This window comes from Anas platyrhynchos, chromosome 1 (assembly GCF_047663525.1).
Source record: "Anas platyrhynchos isolate ZD024472 breed Pekin duck chromosome 1, IASCAAS_PekinDuck_T2T, whole genome shotgun sequence".
Taxonomy (NCBI): domain Eukaryota; kingdom Metazoa; phylum Chordata; class Aves; order Anseriformes; family Anatidae; genus Anas; species Anas platyrhynchos.
In genome coordinates, this window is record NC_092587.1 from 52,111,421 (window position 1) to 52,129,022 (window position 17,602).

Sequence of the window (17,602 nt, forward strand, 5' to 3'; positions counted from 1 at the left end):
AAAGCAATCAGTGATCCCTTCTCACTTCTGATGAATTGTGAATAACGAAGGCTTAGTCAATGCCTACATGGCACTCACAGGTGGTATTTTGACTGTTCTCACGTAAACTTGCTCATGTGCCAAGAGCAGTACAGCCAAGGCAGCTCAGGATCCCAGCTGGATCTGCTGTATACGCTGAAACCACAGAGCCACAGCCAAACATTGCTACCAATCCCTACACTAACCAGTTTACTGCCAGTTTGGATGTGTTTACACTAGCTGCAGTCACATTTCATTAGAGCACAGATACAACCTTGGAAAGAAGTAGCTGGGCAATGTTACCAATGGCTGACATTTATATATTAACATGAAGGTACACGTACTTGACAATAATTCTTTACAGGGCTCGAATGCGGGAGGAACCACAGTCATTTCCTAGGCTGAATAGTATGACCTCATTTCCTCATTTTTATTATGTAGCATTGACGTTATTTGCGTCAGACAAAATTAAAAAAAAAAAATAGCGACTCCTTAATGTTGTCCCTGACTACTTTTTATATCTTCTGTTCATAGCAAACAGAACATTCAGTGAACATTAGAAAAAAACTCCATTAGGGCGATGGATACCAAGCTCCAAATGGAAAATTACCAGGGTGGAGCCTGTAATAATCATATTCCATCTTTAATGCCAAAATAAAGAACTAAGATCAATGAAAAAGTAAGTGTCCTCTTACCTTTGGGTCTCACTTTCTGCGTGTTAATGCCAAACCTGTGACACCTGATCAAAACACATTCATCCTTTTTCACATTTTTACTGAAGCATATAGTGCTTTAGACAGACACTTCCTGAAGCATCTTCTTCAGAAACAGTTAACGAAATCAGACAATTCAAAGGCAAAGACAGACAGGAAGAAATGAAACATTCACCATAAATAGCAAAAAATTACCTTTAGCAGGGTTTACTTTTATCCCTGACCTATACAGCATCTCCTCATTCTGCCAGTCCCCATTCCTGACAACAGTCTTGAGTCCATAGAAAACAATTAATGCAGCAGTGGAACAAAAGACCAAGTTCTTCAGAAAGCGCTTTTGGGCTTTGACATAAAGGGCCCTGACACCTACTGTAACCAGCAGGCAGAAGCCCATACTAGGAACATACAGCACACGCTCTGCTATTACAAAGCCAACATAGAAAAATAGGTTTGTGGCAGGAACAAAGGGCACTATTAACAAAGACAGAGACAGAATGACAATGTTCTCAGTTGAAGGAAGCTGCAGTTTCTGAATTTCATGCCTTTTTATGCCATTCTCTTCCTTTGATGCGAAGCTCGACTTCCCCTCCAGTGTCTTATATTCCACCTCTGAGTGACAGCTATGCCCATTAGCATTCTGTTTGCCATTCATTACACTTCTCCCATTGCATTCTCTCTCGTTGCCAGAGCCCTTCAAGCTAAAGTAGGCGAGGAGGAGGAGTCCAGCATAGAAGGCCACAGTGTGTATATTCCTCCAGTCGCTGACTGCTTTCAGAAGAGGCACGGCATCCATGGACCAGTCAAAGCTGAGGGTGTCTGGGCAAAGCAACAGCCAGAGATTCTTGGTCGGCAGGTAAAGGAATGTCAGTGTTCGCGTGAGAAAACTGTCTGAGTCAGCTGCTGGATTGTCAGAATTTGAGAAACTTGGGGGCTTGTTACCCATCCAGTATAAGCGGACACCCAGCAGTGCAGTCCCCCAGGAGGTCAATAATCCAATGCTGAAGAAGAGGCTTAAATTCTTCCTCTGAAATAAAGAAAATAAAGAATCATGAGTATAAATTGACACCAGCTATACCAGGTATTTAAATCATAATTCGTTTTAAATCATAAACAAACAAACAAACAAAAAAAAACAATAAATATCTCATACAACTGTTGGTGGTTTTTGTTGTTTGATTTTTTTTCCTTGTAATAAAACTCAGGTATTTTAAGTCTGATGTTTGGCTCAAAAATGTTGATGTTGACCATAAACTAAAAGAATAAGCTCTTCCATTTGAACTGTATCAAGGCTGTACCAGAATCAAGCCTTGAGATCTTAGGGCTATCAGTCCTTGCTTAAGATTTCCCCAAAGTAACTGAATACTGCTCTGAAAATTCTTTATTTTAGAGTAATTTATGGAACCTTACAATGGTTTCCCCATAACCTCCCAAATCCTTTCTTTGTTTCTGGTTATGGCTAAAACAACGGTTTGCCTCAACTTGATTTCAAATTTAAAGACTTTTTCAGTTTAATTCTCCCTAATGAACATCTTTCCTAAAGTACTATCTTATGTATTACGTCTAACAAATACACTTTCCAAGAAGGCAAGACACGAAAACAGACACAGATTCCATGTTTAGGTCTTCCTTTCTAATTAATTACAATGAGCATCTGGAGTCTTCAGATGTGCCTGTTACATAAAGCTCCATTTCATTTTGCATCTCACAGCCAAACTTTTTTTTTCTTTGTTTTTTTTTTTTTCTTTTTTCTTGAAGCACACCATATTAAACCACTGCTTTAAAACCTTTCACATCTTTATACCCATCTAAATAACAATATGTGAAGCATTCAGATGTCTCCGCCTACTCATGTCATCATGCAAGCCACTCTAAGAACTGCCACTTATTTATGGAATAACTCAATATTTGCCAGCTGGAGCTGCTTGTCAGGCTCTCCCCCTCCCCATTAGAAAACACTTACTTATTCATACACTTGCAGAAACATACCACGTCTGCCTGAATCAAGAAGCAAGGCTTTCTCACCTATTGCTAGGACTGATGAGCTTAAATTCTTCTCTCAATTACATGGGCACCCTAAATGAAAGCTGTTTTGGATTACTCTCTTTTTGCAGAAGTATCTGTGAAAGCTAAAATAATGTGTAATTTTTGCATTTCCATTTCTTAGATGTCTTCTTTAAGAATATAAAAACTATTTGCTAAATAGCTCCAGACACAGTGTAAGCACTTTGATATTATCTCCCCCCATTATTACAAAAAATTATCTGTCGATCATTTTTCATTTTATTAGGTCTGTTTTGTTTTTTTTTTTGTTTTTTTTTTTTTTTATCTCACACTATGCATTCCTGGGATAGTTATTCACTGTTTCTTTACTTATTCAGAAGCAGGACCTCAGACTGGAATGTTTTATCTTATTTCTTTCAAGCAGTTCATTTTTCTCTTTTGTGGGAGGACTCTCCTCTTGATATCATGAAATATACATGATTTTGCTGCTCTACTTCAGGTCAATTGTTAATAGTTTTCTATTGTCATGTAACCAGTGTTCCAGTAACCTGATGTTACTGGATGTGGTCTAGTCATCATAACTTATTTGCTTAGTTCAAGAAAAAAATTATTCCTTGTCATATTTCTGTAGAGATTCTCCTTGTGAATTTTAAAGTATTTAGTGTCAGTTAGATTAACTCATTCAATTTTGAGGAGATATCAGAGAATGCAAAGGAGGCCTTTGTAGAGAACAAGAGAACAAACTTGTAATGAGAACGACTTACGTATATTTGCATGAAACCCACATAAAAATGCTGCAGTTTTTATACATAAAGTGAAGTCTGAGTCCACATATTTCATTTGCCATATTGTATTATTATTTTTGTATATTTCTATATACTGGAAAATCAATATTTTTTGGGGTAATAAACCAATTGAAATCCAGATCTACACTTTATGATTAATATATTCCCTGGAAAGCCTACTGAAAAAACTTGCTTCTATATGTAAGCTGGATAATATTTTGTAACCCATCTCAGACACTGTTCTACCCCTAGCTGCCAGAACTGTTCAAATGCTTCTAATGTTATAAAGCTGGGTAAACCAGTTACCACCAAAACTCCCAATTAAATTTGTATTTGGAATAAGAAAATTATCCATGTTCACAAATTTTGTGTGTGTGCAAAGGGGATAATGTGGGGACAAAAAAAAAAAAAAAAAAAAAAGCTGGGAGGAAGAAGATTGGGGTTCTGGTTCATTTGTTTGTTTGTTTAATTCAGAAGAGCAGGTCTTTGCTGAAAAACTACATAGCACCAGAAAAATTAAGACATCCCAAATACTATGCAAGTGAAACTTGATTAACAGACTTTTGTGCTTTTGGGGATTGCTTACTTAGATTGCTTTGTTATTTTGTTAATACTTAACAATGAGAAGGAAATCTCCGTTCCCTAAAGTTCTAACAATTGCACTTTTCAACTAAATGCTAAGAAAGTTCAAATTACAAAGTTCTTAGACAAAGCCATGCTGCAGCAGATATGCCATTCCTCGTGGTTAACAGAGAAACCTGCTAAAAACTTTCAGATCTTCATACATCATAAAACAGTAACAATGAAAAGTTTGCCTCTTGCTCCTAGCCCTAGCACACAAACAATCTGTACCTCAAAGCTAATCCATCCTCACTGCTACAGTAATTATTTACAGCCTTCCTTTTAAGCTTAAATTTAAGATCTGTAAGGTCTAGACCCTCCGACTTTTTGGATGTATAAAGAACAGCATATCTCTATACGCAGTATTGTGTTTCATGCTTTAAGAACACTTTTCTTTTCATTAAGACTTTACACCAGCATCAAATGAAATATGTAAGCATGCACTTGTGGAGCTCAGAGGTATCCAGGTAGGTGATTTTTCACAGCAACATGTCTATTTATCATGCTGCAGAACACCAGATAACTAGAGAAGGAGCTCTGGCAGATTCCTGAGCTTAATTAACAGACTAGAGGAGCGGAGTGCAGGTATCCTCTTGTTGCCTTAGAGATGAGTGGTTTGCATCCCTCCACTGAGGCTTTTTGATCCATGGGTCTTCTCAAAAGCCAGAAGCTTTACATCTTTTTAAAACTAACCACACATTAACTACAGCTACCAGTAACTTGTGCAACACTGAGCTACCAGTGTAAATTTTTTAGTTTCAGAGAAGATCCTCTGGATTTAGTCTAAAACCACAACTAAAATCCTCCCTAACACCAAACAGTTAAACTTCTGTCATAAAAACTTAAGGTACTTTTTAAGGTACTTTTTTTTTTTTTTTTTTAATCACACAGATAAAGTTGGCTCAGAAGGAGAATGACAGACTCATTTTGCCTCTCTCAACACGTAACCTCATGCCTTTTGCACGGCTTTCACCTGACTGCCCTAGTATAGACAGGGATAATTGGGCTTAGCTCACATTTTAGGGTTAGTATATATATAGGGTTTCTATACATATATATAGTATATATAATATATATATACATATATATTCTATACATATACATATATTCTATATATAGTATATATAGGGTTTCTATACAGGGTTAGTATAGAAAACCAGAAGTGGGAAAAAAACAAAAAACAAAAAACAAACACATCTGCTTATGGCAATTTGTTAAATAATACAATCAGTTCCTTAGTAGGCCTTTGTCTGCACAAAGTCCTTTCAAAAAGGTCTCTGCTCCCATCAGCACTTACACCAGCAACTCATTCCCTGCATCTCCTGACAGCCCACACTCCTCTGACTGCGGACTTCTAGTGTGGCCCAGCAGCAGGAAGAGATCGTCAGTAATGCTTGGCAGCAAGGCTTTGGATTACTGTATTCATGAGTCCTAATCCAGCCCATCTGCCACATGTTTTGACACCCCCATAAATCCTATAACCTTCATAAGTAGCCATTTTCTTCTAGGGAAAAAATGAGCGCTGATTTAGATCCCATTTAACATCTCTCCTGCCTGCTAACAGTCAAGCACCACCACTGCGATTTTAGTGTTTGTGACTGCAGAAAACTTTTTCATCTCCCTACCAAAAGCCATCTGCATGACCCACCCACATTGTACGTTTCCCTTACATTAAATCCTAATTCCACACTCCATTATACTGCTCTTAAATATGGCACTGCAGCAGATTGCTTGATTGGGCAGCCCTGCCAAAGCTCCGTCATCACCTAAGCAGTATCCAAAGCATTTTCTAAAGACACTGTTCTTTTAACCTCACCTTGTCCATCTCACAAAGCAGCATTAACTATGGCATGCGGTCAGACGGGCCAGATATCAAAATCACCAGGGCTAAGCACACAGAGGTTGTTATTTTTAGAAGTTGGGAAATGCAGAAAAGAACGTGGGTAAGTCACCAGGCATTACTCACATAAGAGCTTCTTTTCCAGCTTAGAGCTCCTTGAAAATATGTTGGCTTAGGAGCTGGGGCTTCCTGAAGAAGCGGGAGGCTGCCAAGGCACTAGATGGGACTGACAGCATCTTGTTTCTGAGGCAGGTGAAGGCTCCTGGATCACAGCTCTGCTGACCCTGAGTTCACGTTAAGCTCCAAAACCAGCCAGGGCAGGGACAAAGCTCTTTACCACAGCCTGCTCTGGGGCTTCACACTGAGCTGGAATCAGCTTCCCAGCTCACTCTCCACCTGCCCTGTTTGTTCCCATCCTGTGAGCCACTAAATGGGGTCAGCTCATTTACACCAGTCATACAGCAACAGCTCGTCCCCATCTCTGGTCTTCCTCTGAGCTGGAGCTCCGTCTGTAGCTCGTCCAACACTGTTGCCAATTCAACGACATTTACTTGGTGTTATGAACCCACAGCTCTTCCACAATGAGGAAGTTAGGGCACATATAAAAACGCCAAAGATTTCTCGTGTATATTTTTCTTGCAATTAGCAAGCAGCACAATTCAAGCAGTGATTATTGGTGTTTACTCAGAATACTAAAATTAAAATTGAGTTATAAATAGTGGTATTTAAAATTTACCATCTTCCTCTATAATCTTTAATGCAAGTCTTTAAATTAAAAAACAAACAAACAAAGAAAAAAAACTTTCAGCCTCTCCTCTCAGCTGAACAAATAGTTCTAAGGACAACCAGGGAAACAATAAATTGTGTTAACAGTAACAACTGCATGAACGACCAGAGGTAATACAGGAGCAGAAGGGACTAGATTAGCTTGATAAATCTGTGAGCATGATCAGTGCAGAAGAGAAGGCTCTCTCCAAGGATCCATCTGCACAGTCAAATGCAGTGTGACAATCAGGAAGCTAATGATATCTGCCTGGGGTTAACCCATCCATCTGTGGCAGTGAGAACTTAAACACAGGAGGCTGGAAGCCCACTGGGACTGAGACATTACTCTAACTGCCAAACTTCTGAGGAACACTGCCCAACCCTGTTGTTACCAGCACACAGGTAGATACATGGTCCAATAGACATAGCTTTGTTTAACACACATTGTTAAAGAGGTTTTGCAGTGAATGGAGGGTGCTGCACTTTATGCACTAGCCAAAATGCACTTTACAAGTATGTTGTTGGAAGGCAGAACCGAAATTCTGAGAAAACCAGAGAAATGGTCACTAAAAGAACCCTGTACAAAAGGCAGGAGCAACTCTGACTACAAAAAAATGCACAAATGTTAGTTGTGGAACAAGTGATGGGCTTTTCTGACAAGCATCTGGGATTGCATTAGATCACAAGCAGCTCTTTTAAGCCACTGCTAAAAAGGCAAATGCTATACTGGGACTGCAAATGAAAGCCTACCCTTCTAGACACGTGCACTAATCCTTCCAGTCTTCCCAATACTAGTAATTCCTAAAACTGTCTGGATCCAGCACAGAGCTATTAGAAATAAATGAAAGAAATAGAGAGAGGTCAGATGAGGAGAATAAGATGGGTTCGTGATCTAGAAAAACATGCCCCATGAGGAAAGAATGAAGAACATAAGCTGTTTAGTCATGACAGCTGCCTGCTAGTACAGAAATGAATACTGCAAACAGGAAAGGAATAATCTGTTTTCTATATCCATGTCCAAAGGATAAGAATAATAAGCTTTAGTTCAAGAAAGGAAGATTCACGTTACTCATCAGGAGATGCTTTCCGCTGCTAAATATAGGGATGTGCTGGAAAAACCTGCCATGGAGGTTGTCTCTATGGCTTTTTCCTGTCCTTAAAAGTAGAGTAAATGTATAACTTATGGGAAAGATAAAGTATTGTCTCCATTAACCTATCCATACTCCAATAATTTCTGCATTAAGTACCAGGGCTTCCTGCAATCCTACTTTGTCTTCAGATTTGCTTCACTTCAGTGAAAACATTAAGATGACCCTCACACTTTGTTCCCCATGTTACATTAGCATCTTTTTCACATTTCACATATTTCTAAAATCCATCTTTTACAAACATATATTTTTGCCCAGTGATTACAAGCACATATGAATCCATGCCATTTTTAAAAAAAAACAATACTAAAAAAAACACTCAATCATACACATTATAAGTTGCGCTCTTGATCCATCATTTGATGGGTGATCGCTGTCGTTAAGACGTTCTCTCTTCCTATAGTACATTTCTTAAAACTATCGTATATAAATATTCCTACAAAATTTAAAAAAAAAAAAAAAAAAAGCAAAGACTAATGAAAAATTATCTGGGAGAGTCAATTATTTCTAACTTCTCCAGTAGAATGTAAAATCTATTTTTTCTGTTGTTATATTCTCTCTGCTGCCCTTCTCATCTTGTCCATAAATATCCTTCTACCTCCAGATATATGCATACATATTGCATGGAAAAATAAAAATTAATCACAGAAAAAGACAGATATTTTGTGTTGAGTGTTTTAGTACAACATCAAACAATGTAATTTCTATTTACTATAAAAATAATAATAGTTCAGGCTTTCTCATTGGTGAAAATGGTGGCATTGATGTCAGCAATTTACACCAAATAACGGCCACATTTCAAACTCCCCAAGTGAGAATGTTAACAGCAATACTGACTCTGAACTTGGCATGATAATGTTATAGTTTCTTGATGACACACAAAATACAAAAAAGAAGTGAAGGAAAAAAGGGTAAATAGTCCAAGTAAGGTGCTGCAAAAAGCTAACAGCATACATAATGAGATAGAAAACATGCCTGAGATTTTTTACAAATTCATTATCAACATGCCACAAAACCCAAACAACACATATGACATGACAAGACTTGGCTTTGCTTTTGCAACCATTTTTTGAATAGCGATTCATGTAAGGTGAAAGGGACCTAAGGGAAAATTCACCTCTGCTGCAAGGGCTGCAGGGACGCCTGAGAGTCTCAGAGAAGAGCATCAGGGCTCAGGCATGGTTTAGCACCTACGCTTGAGCAACTTCATGAATAGCCCAGCAGAGCCCCTAGGAGGAAGGAAGGTTTGCCCAAGTCCCACTGGGAAGGCAAAGCCTGCACCTGCTATGTAGCCAGAGTGTCCTCTTGAGTCGTGAGTACACCTGAAGATGAGCACTCACAGCTGAGACCCACAGCGCCCTTTGTATCTCCTATACCACACGCAGGAAATCTGATCTGGCAATGCTTCTGAAATATTCACCCTGTACAAAGTGTTGGCAAATTACTGAAGGCCTGATCACTTGGACAGATGGTGCATGTGCATTTTTTTCTTCTAAAGGAACCACAGAATCATACAGTTTGGAAAAGACCTCCAAGATCATTGCTTTACACTATGTATGAGCTTGCTTAGGGAAGAGAAGGCAAAGTACCAAATGATGCCTAGAGCACACACTGCAATCCTACTACCAAAAATTTGTACAGCACATTTCACATGTTTCTTACACTAATAAGACGGCAATAAAGGAATATTGAAACCTAAGAGCCTGATTACTATTTAGTGGAAGAAAAATAAATACTGTAAGAATGTAAATAGGCATATACTTTTTAACTGACTAATGCAAATGGAAATGGATTTCATGAGTAAAAATGTAATTTATTGCCAAATTAAGACTCTGGCAATGATTAATCGACTTTATTAATCCAGTAGGAGGAAGTCATCAACAATCAATTTCTGTATATGGAATAATCAGCAAGTTGGCTCCAGTTTTGATAGAACAACCTATCCAGATGTAATAGAAATCCATCCACTGGAAGTCCATAGGATGAAAGAAGTCAGTTTCTGCAGTGGAAAACCATCAGAATCTTGTGTTGGTTTTTTGTTTGTTTGCTTTCTTATTTGCCAAGTCAAAAATTTAGGTGTTTTGTTTATTTGTATCTTTAAGGTACAGGAAAGAAAAAGCAGCAAAGTTATCTTGAAACTATGTTCATAACAAAGAAAATATATTACAAATTGTAATTATTTGAGTAATGTTTAAGTGTAGAGAAATAGTCAATTAAAACTCCATGTGAAATGCAGAACCTACTCATCAGCTCAGAAGGCATTTCAAATTACCAACGAAGGTTCATTTAAGATCATACAAGAAGTTACTTTTTTTCCTTTAAAAAGAAATATTAAAATCTGCTTTGTGTGCAGATAGTTTCAGATCTATTGATTCAGTGAGAAAGGAAAAAACAGAGGTAATTGTTTACTGACTCAGAACATGTTTGTGTGAAAAACTCAATATAACATTAACAAACATCTCCTATGATCTGGATGCAATATCTGTTTATTCTATGCTACAGTAACATCACATTTCAAACAATGGGAACCATGAAGAATTGGAGAAACAAAACGTGATGTGCAATGACCATCAGTCTCAGAAAGCCTTCCAAAAAAGCCTTCCAAACAACACTTACTTTTGCAATTTAAAGTCAGTGCTTGCAGCAGCTGAAAGGTAATTCAAGAAAGAATACTAGCAAACAGTAGGTCAACCCCACCGATGAAAGGTTTGTGTTTCAGTATATTTCAAGTGTATTTTCCTCTTATACTCCCAGTTAAAACAAGTAGTCTAGAGCACATCTACATGCCTCCTTTGTCATCTAACTCAGCCTTGTCTCCGTGTTTAGCTCTTGACTGATGGAGGCTGCAGCCTGTGGAAGACCCTCACCAGAGCAGATTCTGGACCAGACCTGTAGCCCGTAGAGAGGAGACCACGCAGGAGCAGGTGACCTGGCAGGAGCTGCTGCCCATGGGGGACCCAGGTTGGAGCAGTGTGCTCGTGACTGATGGACCCCGTGGTACGGACCCATATCTAGAGCAGTTCTTGAAGAGCTGCTGCCTATGGGAAGCCCACGCCGGATCAGTTCAGCAAGGACTGCATCCCGTGAGAGGGACCCCACAGCACAGGAGACGAGAGTGACTGAAAAGGAGCAGCAGAGACGAAGTGCCATAGACTGACCACAACCCTCATTCCCCCGTTCCCTGGCATCGCTCAGGGGAAGGAGGTGAAGGGGGGGGGGAGGGGAAGGCATTTCTGGTTTCTTTCTTACGTTTCTCTCTTCTCTAGCTTGCTAGTAATAGGCAATAAATCTTACTATTTCCCTATGCTGAGTCTTTTTTGCCCATCACGATAATTGTTGAGTGATCTCCCCATCCTTATCTCAAACCTTGAGCTCTTTGTGTCGTATTTTCTCCCCCTTCCTCTTTGAGGAGGGGGAATGAGAGAGTGTCTGTGGTGGAACTCGGCTGCCCACCTGAGTAAAACCACCACAGTTCTGGAGATACATGCTTGGATATTTGAAGAATAATACATTGGGAAAAAAAAAAAAAAACACTCATGGAAAAAATTAAATTAACAGCTTCTGTAAGACCTGATGAATAATACTGAGGTCTCAGAGAAGTAACACTGGGAAAATTAACATTTTAATATCAATTTCATTTGCTCTTCTTTTTCATTAGATCTGGTTAGTTTCTTATAGAATTGGTTTTGCACAAAGACTAATTTGAAGAGAGCTTGTCATGTCCTATGTTAATTTCTGGGGAAGTTTTTTATATTCACTCCCTACAGAATACACTAGATAGAAATGGGAATGAAAATCTATTAGAAAACAAATAGAGAGAACAAATTAAACATTTTGCAGCAAACAGCACTGTCTAGCTACATAAATAATGACTACTCAATGATACTAGCAAATAGAGTTGCAATGATATCACAGGAATAGAAATGCACAAACACATATAAGAATATTTAACCAATAATAAAAACTGAAAATACTTCAACAAAAAGTTTCCCCAGAAGCATGTTTGAGAAAAATAACAGAATACCTTGAATGGAATGTCTTCTACCTTGTTTCCTTATACATTAAATATGAAGAATATATATATATTTGTTGTTATTTTTTCTATGCTCATTTTAAATATCTTTTTAAAGAGTATTTAAAAGGATATCTAACTATAGCCCTTTTAAAAACATGAATTGTATTATTAGGGTGTGATCCAGAGACAGAGTTAAAGGTAAAGCAATTACTAGCCTCAGTAATGCAAAATCAAATCCCTAATAATCCAAATAAAAAGAGAGCTATGAAAAATAGTGAACCAGAATATGGATGACAAAACTTACTTCATGTCATGGGATTGAAATTGGCATGGTGACTCATTATGGTCCATTAAGCTAATGTGAAGAAATGAGGCAGTGAGCAATCTTCTGCGAACCAACACCAAGACACTTTTCAACCAACTATTAAGGGGTGAAGTACTTAAAAGAGGTCAATTGCTGGTACTGTAAGAGGTATGATGAAGCCCCTTAACCAATTATATTAAACTTACTTGAACGTCTGCACTGCTATCTTGCTTGGCTTAAAATGCAATCTTAGTACTTCCAACTAGGCAATGATGTGTGGTCTGATTAGTTAGGCTGTAAAACAATTCAGCTTCTATGAGGGAAATGTAAAAATGCATATATGCTTTTTGAATAAATTAATATGTATATATATATGTATTAAATAGATTCAGTATGTTTATCAAAACATTTGTTTTAAATAAGCTTCTTCACTTTTTGGACCAAACAAAGCAGGAAGAAATAAAAATGGTGCAAATGTAATTGATTTTGCCTGCATATATTCATTCATATTCACACACACACACAGCCTTCCCTCTTAATTCTCGGTTTGTCAGCCTTCTGCATCGCAGACGTGTTTCAGGCATCAAGGAAGTCAACAGTAATAGTCTTTCCTGAGTGTGACTCCAGTGTAAACAGCCAGCCATTATGAAATTCATTCCAGTCTCATTAATGAGTGAAGTTTGGAAGTGCAGTATTTTGGAACCATAAAGAGATGATTTATAATGAGACTTCACTCGGTGGGAAGACTGAAGTACAGCAGTTCTCTCTCCAAGTTATCCTAATAGAAAACTATTTAATGAGTGTGGGATTTCTCCGAGAACACAAAAAAAGGCAGGACTTGGAAGAGGATATATTATATTGTATTGTGCAGACACCCACATCACTGAATGTTTCTGCTACAGTAAAACCATCAAAATAAAAATCCTCAAAGTTGTTTCTATTTTGAGCTTTTGGCTTGTTTTTAATAAGCACTCCAATATAAAACACAGATTTGTAGAGATTAGCAGATCGACATAATTCAGTATATAAAAAAGAAAAGAATAAAGCAAGGTTTACTGAACTGAACTAGGTTGCCTAAGGTCAGACAATAATGCAAACAAGAAAAAAACTGTGCACTGGAGCAGGACATTGGCTGGCAAGGAAGCAATAAAAGAGCAGAGAGGTAACCTTCCCCAACTAATTCTTCAGGACACTGCAGCGGTGAGCTGCCTTAGAGCCCTCTCTCTCCCCTTCAAGGGAGGCACAAAATGTGCTGCTGAACCAAACTAAATGGCACACAAACATGAGCCCTCATCTTACTGTAAACTTAGATGAAAGCTGCATCCAGTCCTCCATATTGGGTTTAAAAAAAGTTCAAAAACCCATATGCCATAACCATGCATGAGAAGTGCATATAGAGGCTTTAAATGTTAGAAACTAATTACCTGGCTTGCTGATTATATTGTTGAATTTGCTAATAAAAGGCAGGAGTGGGAAGGTGGAGAGAAGACAACAGAGCAGAGCGTGTCAAACTTCTTAAAATTAAATTAACTAACAGAAGCATCACATTTATTTTCTAAGTCGTGAATTTAGACCATGGATTCATAGTATGAGAACAGCAATGCTGCTTTAGGAGTTTGCTTGTTTTCTATGGTTTTCAGCGTGCTCAGTTCCTTGTACAAACTGACATTGTGTCAGCCCAATGGAGGGAACGACATACAGGGGTGGAAAACTGAAGGAAGAGGTGAGACTTCATTAAGCCATGACTGCTGCCAAAGAGACCTACCAAACCATGACTTCTGAGAACATCGTTAGGACATACTCTTGCCATGTATTGTAGTAATGCGCACATACATCCCTGCTTCTTCAGCAGGCTGAGTGGTAATACTTACATGAGATCTATTACAAGTAGTAAACATTAAGTACAAGCATTCCATTAAAAAAAAAAAAAAAGAAAGAAGAAAAAAGAAAAAAAAAAAACACAAAAAAAAAGTTCAACTAAACATAAAAAGCATAACAACTTTAAAACAAGAAGTCCTTGAGCCATCATACTTTAAAAAGGATTACATGGCCACAAGATCTCTCCCACCTGGCAGTTTTAAGAACATCCATTTTACGCAGGCTGCTTGGTTTCAGGGTCAGTACACAAGCTCCCCAGATGTGATGCTAGGAAGGATCCAAACTCATTAATCTTGCAGAAAATTATGTTAATATCTTTTGGAAATATGCACTTCTTCAGTTCCTTGATAACGTTCAGATACTTAAGATGAACTTCTCCACTGCTATATATCCATTTTGTCTACATTTCCAACTCCCCCTGCCCCTCATCAGCTCATCGTTCTTCTCTCAAAAATGCCTTAAGACTCCCTCTAAAACCTTCTCCATCTCTCCCACATGGATAGAATAGTTACCTTAAATTGCTCCCAAAAGAATAAATTTGTCCAAAATTTTGCTAGAAGTACTACAATGAAACTTACCTGATACCAGATCAACATGGTGCTTCTACAACCAGTTCCGACATGCATGTGCTGGATTACATTAAGCAGGCTGCTTAAAAGCCTTTTGTCTCTTTTTCCTTTCCCTCCTGCCTCTAAATTCAGATGTTATACTTGTAAAAGCAGCAAGAATTTGTAACGATGTTCTCTCTAGTGCACCAGGAGGTTCTGTTCCCTCATAAGTGTCTATTATACAAATAAATAAGCACTACAGACAGCAGTGACCTCTTTTACTATAAGATCTGGAAAATTTATTCTAACATGCTTCTGTTGCACTGTATCTAACCAAGTGAGTTATATGCCTCAACTACTTTTACTATTTTCTTCAGCCACTTATTACACTGAAATGTAACGGTGCCTTTGGAAATGGTGGGGTCCACCTTTATGTCTAGAGTCTTGTAAAATCTAACATGATCCAATGTTACATCCTGGGAAGCCTGAGTATAGTATCATCTGCTACTTATTATTCCACAACTCTACGATTCAAATATTCAGCCAGACAGATATACAGCAAACCCAGCTAAACTAGGCTTGTAGCCTTTAGCTGACAATTTCAGCTACTGCTTTTATACAAAGGAATTGGTTTGAAAGAATTAATCAGTTTTGAAACATCATCAGTTACCTTGCTTGCCAGAGTCTCACTGAGAATAAAGACAAAAGACTTACTGTTCTTATGCATGAGTGAGGAAAGGCATGAAAGGAGATAGCATCTTCTATTAGCGCAAGCAGCATGGTTAGAAAAACGTACAAAGTATAATTGGAAAAATGGGCCAAAGATGAACAACTGGCCTAATAAAAGATATTACCTTTCTCCATAAAATTCGTTATATATTTTTACCACCACAATTATACTAGCCCTGCTTTCTATTAAGGAATAAAAAAGCCTAGAGAACTCAAGTCAAGCTATAAAAAGACATCTCTTTGTTGTTGCATACTTTTCAGCCAAAATGTGCAAAGCAGAAACGGAAATTTTAGTGCAGTACAGCTGAAAGACAATAAAAATTTGGTCTTACACAGAAATGGACAACATAATCCTGGAATCCTCTCTCTTTCAAAATAAAATAATGCTAAACAGAGAAATTTCAAACACTTTTTTTTTTGCCTTTGCAAGGGTAAGATATGGGGTAAAAGTTATAAATATGATGGGAATGGATGGAAATCTCAGAAGTAAAATAAATCAATAATATAGAAACAAAAATCAGAAACCAGGAGAAGAAAGGAGCAGCAACATAGTCTTAAAGGAGAACAGTAATGGGTTAAAGTAAGAAGAAACTCAAGTTCTTACCCCTTTCTTTTGAACAAAGGCTTGTATTAAAAAAAAATGAGGTTGGAGTGGAAGGCTCAGAGGTCATTAATTATGGAAATATTCAAATTAAATCACAAAGTAAAAGAAAAGAGAAAATTAAAAAACAAGCAAAACAAAACAAAACCAAAAAAAACAGAAAGGCAACTTGGGAACCTCGTCTGTAATCACTCCCCCTTCTGTTTTCTCCCTTCTCATCTTTGAATCTGCAAATACTTGCTATCAGAATCATTGCCAGCAATTCCTATTTGGCTAGGTCTCAGACTTTTAAGAAGGAACCAAAGCCTGCTTATCTTTGGTGGGTATAGTATAAATAACTACAGTTCTTAACGTGCTGAGATCCCCCTATTGCCAACTTCACAGCCAGCTCCCCTCTACCTTCTAAACTATAAATCTCCAGAGTCATTAGAAAAGTGGTTCCTGAGGAGACCAAGACGGAAAAGAAGAAAAAAAAAAAAAAAAAGAGGACTACTACTACAACATCCAGTAAAGTGCAGAGACTTCTAATCCTTTCATTTATAATTTATATATTATATACTATCTATTTATATATTACATATTTTTATATTTTATAATATATTTATTTATTTTTATTTATTTATTATATATCATACATATTATATATATTCATATATATATATAAACACACACATATACATATATATTTATACATCTCCCTCTGTGGGTGGGGTAGACACTGTAGCACCTACATCCTTTGACTTGTCAAGGGCTTTCATTTTGTGTGTGTTTGTGTGTATACATGTGTGCACTTTTTTTCCCTCCACTTTTCTAATGAGGACATGACTAACTTCCATGTTATGAATTCCAAACTTGCTTCTCTGCATTGAAGTCTGGCTCAGGAAGAATCACCGTGGCAGGCTATCTGGGATTTTTTAGCATTATGCATCCTGAGATGTCACAGAAGGGTACTGACCATGCTCGATTGATTTTCAAGAGAGCAACTAGGCTGCAAAGAAGTCCGAAGTTGTTAATCATTTACACGCTTCTCAACTTTGCCAATCAATGCAGCACGTACACTTCTTGACCTTGCTTAGAGAAAAAATGAGGATAACCTTTAAAGACTAGGAGGGCTCACACATTATGGATTTATCTGCCTAGCAATATTCATTTCAGTGATGAAAAATTACGACTTATAAGGCTAACATCCTGCTTTAAATTGCATACATGCAAGTTACATTAAAATTCCTTCCTATTCACACAAGAACATAAAAATCATTAACCAAAATACATGCAGAGACAGAAATGACAACTGCTAGATTTTTAAGGAGCCACTCTGAAGAGACCTTGCCATTTTTCAAGATATTAAAAATCACAGCTTCCCCAATTCACATATCTAAATAGGAACTAAACTGTAAAGTCTACTATGCAGTGGTATTTATGCTTCTTTGGAATATTTTGCTGGCTTGTTTTTTTCTGAGGTGATTTCTGAAATGAGTATTTCTAATATTAAAGTTACAAAAACAATGAAAACACCAGTATGCTGAAAATTTCAGTGACTCCGTTTTGGAACTGCCTACAGACTGGAAGCATAAATATCTCAAATCCTTTGAAAGTGAAGCACCTAAGCATGGGCTCCACAGAAATCAGCATTCTG

General features: G+C 37.6%; 1 protein-coding gene across 3 annotated transcripts in view; it reads right to left on the bottom strand.

Moving 5' to 3' along the window:
• The window catches only part of TMTC2 (transmembrane O-mannosyltransferase targeting cadherins 2), a 255,856-nt gene that overhangs the window by 103,830 nt on the left and 134,424 nt on the right, over positions 1-17,602 (bottom strand). For all 3 annotated transcript variants that reach the window (XM_027451370.3, XM_072037090.1, XM_072037087.1), the window contains exon 3: positions 927-1,755. In XM_027451370.3, coding sequence (XP_027307171.1) covers positions 927-1,755 — 829 coding nt within the window. The remainder of the gene's footprint in view (positions 1-926; positions 1,756-17,602) is intronic.